The sequence below is a fragment of the Euprymna scolopes genome, chromosome 46, assembly GCF_053919585.1.
Source record: "Euprymna scolopes isolate OS-2025 chromosome 46, ASM5391958v1, whole genome shotgun sequence".
Classification (NCBI taxonomy): domain Eukaryota; kingdom Metazoa; phylum Mollusca; class Cephalopoda; order Sepiida; family Sepiolidae; genus Euprymna; species Euprymna scolopes.
The window spans coordinates 29896384-29908493 of NC_136527.1; the positions used below are offsets into that span (position 1 = coordinate 29896384).

At 39.0% G+C, this 12110-nt stretch overlaps 2 protein-coding genes across 2 annotated transcripts; both read left to right on the forward strand.

The window, feature by feature from the left end:
* Positions 1–392: 392 nt before the first annotated feature.
* On the forward strand, positions 393–854 carry LOC145270079 (uncharacterized). Its single transcript, XM_080125679.1, has one exon. The coding sequence runs from the start codon at positions 393–395 to the stop codon at positions 852–854; it is 462 nt and encodes a 153-aa protein (XP_079981805.1).
* A 3794-nt stretch (positions 855–4648) lies between these two features.
* On the forward strand, positions 4649–8592 carry LOC145270401 (uncharacterized). Its single transcript, XM_080126045.1, has 2 exons — positions 4649–5693; positions 8297–8592. Exons 1-2 carry the CDS (start codon positions 4904–4906, stop codon positions 8356–8358), a joined length of 852 nt encoding a protein of 283 aa, XP_079982171.1. The 5' UTR covers positions 4649–4903; the 3' UTR covers positions 8359–8592.
* The last annotated feature ends 3518 nt before the right edge of the window (positions 8593–12110 follow it).

Consider the following 12110-nt stretch of genomic DNA (forward strand, 5'->3'; position numbering starts at 1 on the left):
AGCAAAACGTACATATTTTAACTCGGACTTTGTGTTTACATATCCTGGCACGGAATTTATCAACCACGTGGGTTCGGTCATTTTTATACATTCGTCGGCTACAACATGGCATATATAATTCCACCACTAGTGAAAATGGAAATGGACGGCGATTTACGAGCGAACTGGCCCTCTTCAAATTAATCTGGGAAAATTATGCAGCTGCAACGGAAATTGAAAAAAAAAGCAGCAAAAATACAGGTAGGAACTCTGCTTTCTGTTATCGGTAAAGAATGCTTACAGATATATAAAAATCTGCCAATATCGGAAGATGAACAAGCGAGTACAACAATATTTTGGAAAGGCTCACAGACTACTTTGAGCCTAAACAAAACACCATATACCAACGGTATATGTTTAATTCCTGCACACAGGAACAGGACGAAAATTTTGACTGTTACTTAAATAAATTAAGAAACCTAGTTAAAACCTGCAAGTACGGTGCGCTTGAGGATGAATTACTGCGTGACCGAATTGTGATAGGTACCAGCAATAATAATGTATGGGCCAGACTTCTTAGCGAATCTGGACTTACCTTAGACCGGACAATAGATATTATTCAAAGCACTGAACAGGCTGAACAACAGCTCGGCAAACTTAACAAATCAATAGAGAACATCCATTTCACAAAAGCTGACAAAAAAAAGACATGCGAATTTATAAAGGACTGCAAATTCTGTAGACAGAGTCACGACAAAGGGAAATGTCAGGCCTATGGACTAACGTGTGCAATCTGCCTAAAGCGCAATCACATTGCCAGGGTATGCCAATCACAAACACAGCCCACCTACCACAACGGCCAAACAAACCCATGATGCAACGAACTGCAAAAGTGCGCTATGTCTAAACAGAAGTGCCCAGCAGTGACGAAAGTATTTATGTTCTTGGGTCTCTGTCAGACCGCAAACAGTACCATGCAGACATTTGTCTATCCATCCCAGGAGACAGTGCAAAGACGACGTGTAGATTCCAAATTGACACAGGAGCAAGCTGCAGCACCTTGGCCCTTGCTGACTATAAACATCTAAAAAAAACACCACTACAGCCTTCTCACACAAGGTTAAGGCTGTAGGACAATTCCATGCCGCAACCCTTGGGCTCAATAATACTTCATTGTGAGATAAATGGCATAAGAAAAAAAGTCAACTTTCAAGTGGTGGACGGCAACTCACCTTCACTACTTTCCGGACAGGCTAGCTCAGCTCTGAGGCTGATAGCTTTTAATACAGAATGTGTTCAGCAACTGAGTGAAGTAAAGGAGGCAAGGACAATTACTAAAGAAGATATCCTCAGAAAATATGAAGAGGTTTTCTCTGGCCTGGGGAAGCTACCAGGCGAACACAAAATCGAAATCGACCAAAACGTCAAGCCTATACAAAATAATCCCCGTAGGGTTCCTCTGCCACTGAAAACGGAATTAGAAAGAAAACCCAATCATGTGAGCCCAAAACGACTCCAGCGAATGCGATTAAGGCTCCAAATGAGATGTGAGATACAAACTAGGACCCCAAATGTACATTAGTCACACACTATCTCGGGCATCGCCACCTACTGCCCCAGCCACAATGGAAGAGAACCTTACCATATATTATCTGCAAGAACAGAAACTCGCAGAAGAGTTAGAAAACATCATTATGGAAGACGACCACTTTGTCACTGACCACCGCCTCTCACAGATACAAGAGGAAACTAACTGTGACGCAACATTAAGGACATTAATCGAAGTCACAAAAACGGGTGGCCAGAGGACAAAAACGACAGCCCACTCAACATCAGGGAATACTGGCCATACCGCGACGAACTGTCCTCTGAAAATGACCTGGCATATCGAGGCACACACCTCATCATACCGACAAAGCTTAGACCCGACATGATTGCCAGAGCACATAGATCCCATCTGGGCATTCAATACACACTAAACACAGCCCCGGATATAATGTTCTGGCCACGAATGCATGCGGAGATCACAGAAGCTGTTCAAAGGTGTGAAATTTGCCAACTGACACAACCACAACAACAAAAGCAACCTTTGATGACCCACCCGATACCAGTTCACCCTTGGCAGTCTGTTGCTAATGACTGTTTTGATATAAACGGCAAACACTTTGTAGTAGTGGTGGACATATTTACAGACTTTGTGGAAGTTGGCCAACTCCCTGATCTAAGCGGAAACTCCCTTGTCAGGGTGATCAAACCTATGTTTGCCACACATGGCACACCAGCTACCATGATAACTGACAATGCTACCAACTATATAAGCAGCGAGTGTCACAAATTCACACAGTCATGGGACATCAGGCACATAACCTCCAGCCCTCACCATCACCAATCAAATGGACGGGCTGAAGCGGCAGTGAAGCTTATGAAAGGAATTATAAAAAAGTCAACAAAAGAAAGGAAAGACTTCTGGCAAGCCATACTTGAATGGCGCAATGCTATCACACCTGGCATGCATAGTTCACCGGCACAAAGGTTCTTTTCAAGGCGCACTCGCTCCATGCTACCTTGCAAACCCACAGACTACATACCACAAGTGCAAGCAAATACACAGCAAGCGCTCATAAATAAAAGACAGGTAGCAAAAAAATACTATGATAGACACACTAAACCTCTGCCGGACCTCACTATTAGGCAGTCTGTTGGAGTAAAATGTCACCCGCAGATCCCTCACAGCCATTGGAAACCTGGCATCATCACTAGCAAAGAAGCACCACGCAGCTACGGAGTCCAAGTAAATGGGAAAAGCTACAGAAGAAACCAAATACACATTCGCCAACCAACCACCCGCTCAACCAATACACCCATCATACCTAATCATATTCCCATACACCAAGCAGCAGAAGATAATGCTGACCAGACGAAACCAGTGCTACAACAACTGTCAACACATGACAAACAACCTCGCAGGTCTAGTCGTGTTGTCAAACTCCCTACCCGACTAAGAGACTATACACTAGACAACAAACACACACAAAACATCAACAAAACACAAGAGACACAACACATTTAAAATGAATATACAGACACACAAATATCAGCAAAACACAACACATTTAAAAATAATAAACAAAAACACACATAAGCCCAGACTGCAATGGGTAATAAAAAAAACAATAAAAATGGGTAATAAAAAAACAATAAAAATGGGTAATAAAAAAAACAATAAAAATGGGTAATAAAAAAAAAACAATATAAATGGTTAATAAAAAAAACAATAAAACATTATTGAATAAGGGGGATGTTATGAAGTACGTAGCTACGGTTACAACTAAATACGAAACTGCGTGCGAAGCACACACAGCCCTGTATGAAGACATCTGCCAAGAATAAAGCTTCTGGCGCTTAACATACAAACCACGGCCTTTGTGCTCTTTTGTTTACATTTCGCCTCATTACAACCCCTAAAAAAACAAATTAGTGGTCGGTGTTCTGTTATAGCAAAATATTTACGTTTTAATTTATTTTAATAAATATTATTGTAAATATTGTTTTTAATTTGTGGTCTTTTCTTTACGTTCTTTCCCTTCGCTCAAGATTTCTTTGAATTTACCCCTCCCCACCTCCAATAGACCTTACTTTATTTGCGCCAACGCTGGTGGTGGGGAGGGGGGATTCCAGTTACATGTGACATATTTACCTTCTTTTTGCGGTTTTTCTTGTCGTTATTGGAAAACAAGATGGCCGCCATTAAAAATGATAAGGATGACGTTGGATAGTGAATGTCTTAAAAAATGGATAACTGTGTGTTTGCGCAAAAAATAAATGCGATATTCGTTCTTAGCGTATCCGAAAACGTATAAAAGTCGACAAATTAAAGGTGAATGCCGAGGGGTCGGTAAACTAAAAATTTACCGAAAAATTACTTTCTCAAACTACCGATATTATCATTGAATTAATCATTGTTTATTTAATATTTTCACAACAAAAAATTATCATTGCAAAATATATTTCTATTTTTTTTAATTACAGATTTCGCATAATTTTTCAGGCAAGATTTTAATAATTTCCTTGCTCGCAAGAATGTGAAACTTTCGGCATAGCATAATTTTTATATAATATTGGCCAATAATTAAAAAAAAAAAAAAACTCGCAACATCTCTTCTGTGAGATAGAGGTTGCAGCGAAGAGAAAAGGACATCTCCCACCAGGCCACGAAGTCTATTTTGAACCCTATCAAGGCAGGGCAAGTCTTTTCTAGCAGCTCCTGCCCATATGTGGCAACAGTATTCCATTCTTGGACGTATCTGGCTCTTATATAGATAGAGAATTGCATCAGCAGTATTTCATATTTACATTTCAGGTTCGATGTTTTGCAGTCATAATTGGAATTCGGGGTAAATTATTTCCTTGAGCTGAATTACACCCATGATAAGTAACCAGTCAAGATTATCGATTGATTGACTTTAAGCTTTAAAACATGATAAAAAAAAAAGTAATCGGAAATCGATTAAAAAATATGATAAGCAGGTTTGTATTACTGTACACATAGATTCGAAAAAGTTGTCAAAAAACAAATATACAACAAATAAATGTTATCAAAGGCAAGATAAGTTACTTTTCTACGTAACTGGATAAATTTTTCGTGTTTTCATTAAATGTAACTGTGGTAAAATCAGAAGAACTCTCCCATCAACATCCGTTGATTATCTCCCTTTTCCTACTTCCTGTACAGCCCCCCTCCCTTTACCTGATTCCTCCTTTTCCGAGAGTCTCCTCGTGGTACGCACGCCACTCTCATGGACTCCTCATGTGAGGATTTAGTTCAATAAAGCCCACTTGAGCAGTTACTCCACTCTTTGCCTTATTCTGTTCTCGTTGGTCTCTCTTTTCATCACAATTTATTGAACTATATCCTCTCCTCACTATGGAGAAATATTTAAAACCAGAACGGCTACATCTAGATCCCAGCCAACCCGACGCCGCAGATATCTGGACACATTGGAAAAAATCGTTTGCCATCTTTCTCGACGTTGCCGGTGAAAGTCAACAAACTCCTCTGACTGACAGGCTTAAATTCAGCCTCCTCGTTAATCTCGTCTCTCCAACTATCTTCAAGAATATTTCTGACGTGGACTGTTTCAATTCCGCGATGGACATACTGGACACCATTTTTATTCAGCCTAAAAATAGCATCTTTTGTAGGCATCTTTTGGCCACTCGCCGTCAACAAACGGACGAAAGCATCGACCAATATTTACAGTCGTTAAAAACCCTTGCCAAGGATTGTGAATTTCGTGCCGTCTCGGAGACGCAAGCGAGAGATGAATACGTTCGAGACGCATTTATAAATGGAATGTCATCGAACTATATTCGACAAAGACTTTTAGAGAATGGGTCGCTGGACTTAAAAGCCGCTTACAACCAGGCACTCGTTATGGAAACGGCTCAGAAACAATTAGCGTCCTATTCTCGAACGAATGCCGTAAGCGCGTCTACCCGAGCCGAAGAAACAAACATCACCGCAACCGCACCCTCCACACCCGAACGGATAGTAGCCGCTGTCGCATGCTGTTACTTCTGTGGAAGAGGGAAGCACAACAGATCTGAGTGTCCCGCGCGAAACGCCTTCTGTAAGAACTGTAATAAAAAAGGGCATTTCGCACGTGTTTGCAAATCGTCCGCCGTTGTCGCCGCCGCCGCTGCTACCAACCCCGGTAAGTCTATTATCGCTTCTCTCTCTACTCATAATTTTTCGGAAAGCCTGTCTCGTTCGACATTATGTGGGAGAATAAGGGGTAAAACGGTAAAAATACTCATAGACACTGGTAGCACTGAAAACTTTATACACCCGGACCAAGTTAAGAAGCTGGGGCTCGCTATCTCGCCAAGTACTGAACGAATCTTCATGGCTAGCAGTTCCCATTCATCCAGTACCTTAGGACATTGTATAGCATCCCTCCGTTTGAAAGATAGAGAATACCATAAGGTGAGGCTTTCTGTTATGCCAGACTTGTGCTGCGATGTCATTCTCGGGCATGATTTTCTATGTCGACTTTCTTCATTAGAAATACCTTTTGGGGGATCACTTACTCCCCTTACTGTGTGTGGACTTACTGCTATGAACAACATTGGCTATCCATCCCTTTTTGCGAATCTAACTTCAGACTGCCGTCCGGTAGCTATAAAATCCAGAAGACATAGCCTACCTGACTCGAAATTCATTCAGTCAGAAGTAAAACGTATGCTGAAAGAAGGCATTATAGAACCCTCGCAATCCCCTTGGCGAGCCCAATCACTAGTAATATCGCCTGAAAATCACAAGAAAAGACTTGTCGTCGACTATTCGCAGACAATAAACCGCTTTACGTTATTGGATGCTTACCCCCTTCCGCGGATAGAGGACATGGTGAACGAGATTGCCAGCTACCAAGTATTTAGCACATTAGACCTGACAAGTGCTTATCATCAAGTCGCGATAAAACCCGATCCTGACAGACTTAAAGGATTGATGGACCTACCAGTACCAAAAAACCTCTCTTCCCTCCGTCGAGCGATGGGAATGTTCTCCCACTATTCAAGGTGGATACCCAATTTTTCTGAGAAATTACATCCCCTGACTAGAGTAACTAGTTTTCCCCTCTCTGAGAGACAGTCGGATGCTTTCTTCCACCTAAAAAAAAGAAATTGCCAAATCCTCGCTGACTAGTATAGACTCGGACTCCCCCCTTGAAATTGAAACGGATGCTTCCGAACATGCTATTGCTGCTTCACTAACCCAAAACGGTCGGCCCGCGGCTTTCTTTTCAAGAACCCTAACGCCTACAGAACAAAAGCATTCTGCTGTAGAAAAAGAAGCCTATGCCATTGTAGAAGCGATCAGAAAATGGCGACACTTGCTACTCGGGAAGCATTTCAAGCTCATCACCGACCAAAAATCTGTCTCCTTCATGCTAAACCCTAAAGGTAAAAGCAAAATAAAAAATGAGAAAATTACTAGGTGGAAATTAGAGCTTGCCTGCTTCAGCTACGATATAGTGTATCGCCCCGGAAAACAAAACGCGGCCGCCGATGCACTGTCTCGAATTTGTTCATCCGCAAAAATGAATAACAAATTGTTCGATCTACACAGGAGCTTATGTCACCCTGGAGTGACTCGAATGCTGCATTTCATTCGAAGTAAGAACTTGCCCTACTCGGTGGAAGACATAAGGGCTATGACTAGGTCCTGCCAGGTGTGTTCCGAGATAAAACCAAGATTTATTAAAGTGTCCTCCCAACCCCTCATAAAGGCGAGCAAACCGTTCGAGAGACTAAGTATGGATTTCAAAGGACCTCTACCTTCCAACTCTCGCAACAGGTACATACTGACCATTGTGGATGAATATTCTCGTTTCCCGTTCGCCTACCCTTGCGCAGACGTCTCAGCAGCTACGGTAAAGAAGCATTTGACCAACCTATTCTCCGTTTTTGGAAATCCATCTTTTGTGCACTCTGACCGGGGCACGGCCTTCATGTCGGATGAACTAAAGGAATTCCTAAATTCCCGGCGAATTGCCACGAGCAGAACTACCGCCTTCAATCCTCAAGGTAATGGTCAAGTGGAAAGATACAATGGAATTATCTGGCAAACAGTGAACTTAGCACTGCGGTCAAATAATCTTCATGTTAGTAGTTGGGAAAAAGTTCTAGACGTGGCCCTCCATTGTATACGTTCGTTGCTCTCCACTGCTACTAATTGTACCCCTCACGAACGCATGTTTACCTTCCCCAGAAAATCGTCTACAGGTGAATCTATACCGACATGGATGACAAAATCTAAATCTGCTCTCCTGAAGCGACACGTGCTCGGTAGTAAATATGAGCCCTCGGTGGAAACAGTTGAGATCCTGGATGTGAATCCGAACTATGCCCACGTACGGCTTAATAATGGAAGAGAAACTACTGTATCTCTTCGTCATATTGCTCCCTTAGCAGAAGAAGCAATTCATTCCCAGCCACTTCTGGAATCAGATTCCACCCTTTCTGACCCACCATGTGCTCTGCCAAATGACCAACCCAACATACTCCCTTCGACACTCGAGGAACCTGAACACCTTCTTATGGTAAACCCTACTGACACCGCTAACTCTATCGTGGAGAATCTCGCTCCTCCTTGTCCTCAATCAACCTTCCAAGACGATAATTCGAGGCCCTCTCCGATCCTATATGATGCAACCAATCCGCGACGCTCCTCTAGAGTTCGTCGGAAACCTCGGTACCTAGAGGAAAATTACCAACATTGAACTCTTATATCTTTTCTCTTTGTTTCCTATTTCAGCCGAAATAGACTACTGCAGCGACCTGGTCCCTAAGAAGCTGACTGACCTGGACTTTCCCTGAGCGGCGGAAAATGTGGTAAAATCAGAAGAACTCTCCCATCAACATCCGTTGATTATCTCCCTTTTCCTACTTCCTGTACAGCCCCCCTCCCTTTACCTGATTCCTCCTTTTCCGAGAGTCTCCTCGTGGTACGCACGCCACTCTCATGGACTCCTCATGTGAGGATTTAGTTCAATAAAGCCCACTTGAGCAGTTACTCCACTCTTTGCCTTATTCTGTTCTCGTTGGTCTCTCTTTTCATCACAGTAACATGTTTATTCAGCTCGAAAATCATACAGTGTTTACCGATGTATTGGAAAATTCAAGATGGCGTCTGACTCTCTCTTTAACACGGTAAGTTCGGGAAAAGGTGTTATAAATAATAAAAAAAACTGCATAAAATAGTGTTAAAACCTCGCTCAACATATTGACATATATTCGGCGGGTTTTTAATAGCATTTTGTCTAGTTTTTATTTATTTATAACATCTTTTCCCAAACTTACTGTGTTAAAGAGAGAGTGAGGCGCCATCTTGAATTTTCCAATACATCGGTAAACACTGTATGATTTTCGAGCTGAATAAACATGTTACATTGAATAAAAACACGAAAAATATATCCAGTTAGGTAGAAAAGTAACTTATCTTGTCTTTGATAACATTTATTTGTTATATATTTGTTTTTTGACAACTTTTTCGAATCTATGTGTACAGTAATACAAACCCCACGATAAAAAAATAGGAAATTTACAAAAAAAAAAAAAATATGATAAACTATTGTTCACCAATATCTTTATTTTTAATGTGTTTGTTAAACTGCACAAGCATCAGATTAACTTAAATGTTTTTAACACAATAATTAAAAAAAAACAGGAATCTCAAACAAATAAATAAATAAAAATACGAAAAAAAAAACGGCTTTAAAAACTATCAGTTTCCGCCAATAAATTGCACGTGCAACGAATTAGAGAATTAATAAAGATGAAACTTGTAATCTCTTCTCTCTCATGTAAATATTAAAATGTTAAATAAAATAATACTAATTTTATCCGTGATATTCACCAAACAGATCGGCTCTATTTCGAAATGATTTTCTTTTTTATTTTTCCTCTTCAATTTTGTTTTCTGCGAACTTGCTCTTCCGTTCGTCATCTTGAATGTTATGTTGAGCTTGTAAAGTCAATCACATTTAAAAAATCGTTTCCTTTATAAAAGCAGATAAAGTTAATCGAAAGCAGATTATAAAACAAAAACGTAAGTATTACTCCATGAATTTAGTATCAATTTTTGCGCATTTGCAGAATACGTTAAAAAAAGTGATACCCCACTTAAAAAAAAAGTACATTTTTTCATATCATGAAAACTATTTCTTTGCACCAGTGCACCACTGTTAAAGCATATATTCGCTTTCAGTACCCCCGAAAAATGATAAAAGTTGTAATCGTGGAAGATTTGCGGGGGGGGGGGTGAACGATTCTAGATATTGACCAGAAAAACTTCTTTATAGTTTACAATGAAAAAAAATTATGAATTTTAAATGATTTTCACTGGTTTAAAGTAAAAAAACAAAATGCTCGACGTGGATTTGTCACTAATCTACCAGATTATCAAAATAATTTCAATGTTTACAATTTTTAAGTTGTGCTCTGTTTCCAATACAAAGTTCTAGTAAATCGATCCCCCATTTTGGAAACATCGACTTTTTCAACCAATTTTACGAGTTTAGCCATTTTTTTCTGGCTTTTTTAATATTTAGTAGTTGTTTTCTCCTTTCTTTAATTAAATGTTTGTATTTTTATCTATTGGTTTCAATATGAGGGATCGGTGTATTAGAAACTGTTTACACACGTAAGTACACCAAAGAGTTTTCCTGTTAATTTACTTGGAAATGCAGTTATCAAATTTTCTGTTCGTTTTTTTAAAAAATGCTGATAATTAAAGACACTTATTATGTTGTATTTTTAAATTTTATAAAAAATACATTCAATAAACCTTACAAATAACTTTGACTAAATTTAAATCATGATTCTTAAACAAATTACAATATTACAGTTCTGAATTTTTTAGATGAGGAATTATTATTTGTATTATTTAGATTATTAAGACTACTGTTCTCATTTTGAGTGTTATTTATTGTGCAAATATTGTAAAAATAACAATTAAGATGAGAACAATAATCCAAATAATCCAAATGATACGAGCAAATCACTTTTTTCTTCTTTACACATATTTCTTTACATGTTTAAAACTTGTTTTTTGTTTTTACTTTTAATAATGGAGATTCCATAATTACTGGATTGTGATATGATTCTTTAATTTTAATTCTGTTTTGAAAAGTAAAGGTGACATAAAATTAAATTATTTTGTATTTTGGGGACATTAACTTTGATAGATGAAAAGGAAGTTATCATAAATGGGGCTTTCATAAGTAGATGTTCTGAATTTGTGTATGGAAAATCGTTACTTGGCTAGCATGTGTGTGTGTGCTTCAAAGGATTAGTCATGTAACAAAAAAAGAAAGGAAAGAAAGAAAGAAAGCCTAAAATGGTTGACGGTCACTTGTGCAATGCAGACTGTTTCTATTTTTGAAGAAAAAATGTCCTAAAAAGGGCATCATTTCTCAGATTAGCATGAGAAGAAGCTGATCAGTTTCTGAAATGTCCAAAATCATTAAAATGGTTTCTCGTTTCCTTCCAACAAAAAAAATTCCCCTCAAATCATGAGAAACTAACAAAAATTCTTTGTCTTTACTCCATCTGTCCTCAGCCAACTTTAAGCCTGCATAGGTTAAGTAGCTTTCTTCAAAAGGGAAGAACAAGAGAAGGAGAGAAAATTAAGAAATGCAACCAAAAATGCAAATCGACCAATTCTCTTCGGTTCTAATTCAAATGCATGACTACTTTTTATAGGTATTGGTGGTCAGTCCTAGCATGATATGATCGTTGTAAAAATGGGTCTGTTTTCTATGCGATGTACTATTTATATTCTTAGCCAACTCAATAGCACTCAGATCAGCTCGTATGAATGAGGAAGGCTTGATTTTCGGCTTTTGTAGGTTTTGAGTGTCAGTATATTTGGAAACATACTTGAGTCAACTCGAGTTGACTTTAAAGATATCATGTTGACGAACCTGATTTATATTAAACTTAGGTGCACGTTATGTACGGTTTTAACATTGGTAGATGACACTTTCTGAACAAATCCTAATTTTGTTCTTTGACATCTGCAAGTGATGCAAATAGGGGATAACTCGCATCCAAACTATTTGCAAGTTTATCATTATGCTATATGTCATGACTCTCCTCTCCATCAATCGTATGTTAGACTCCTTATCCAGCCTTTCCCATTAATGTTGACTCCTCCATATTGGGATATCAGCTTGTTCCATGACTGAATCGCTGTCCAACTTAGAGCAGCCAATGCAGCCTTTCTTTCCTGATGGATCTTTATTATGAGACGTAATTGTTTTTTATCCAATCTTAAAATCCATAATCTTTTGTATTGCTCATCTATAACACGATCAGCCGGTCACTGATGTGTGGCTGGCTTCACATGTTATACTAAATGTCTTAGAAGATGTGAAGATAGCCAGTCATTTTTCATTCTTTGGACTGCTTCATTCTTTCAATGAAGGCATTCATGGCAGACACACAAAAAAAAACGACATACGATACAATTGCAATATATATGAAACCTAACTATTTTATTTTACATTATGGATACAATATATATTACGGAAACTTTTGCAATTCACAGATCTTCAAAACTAAACTAA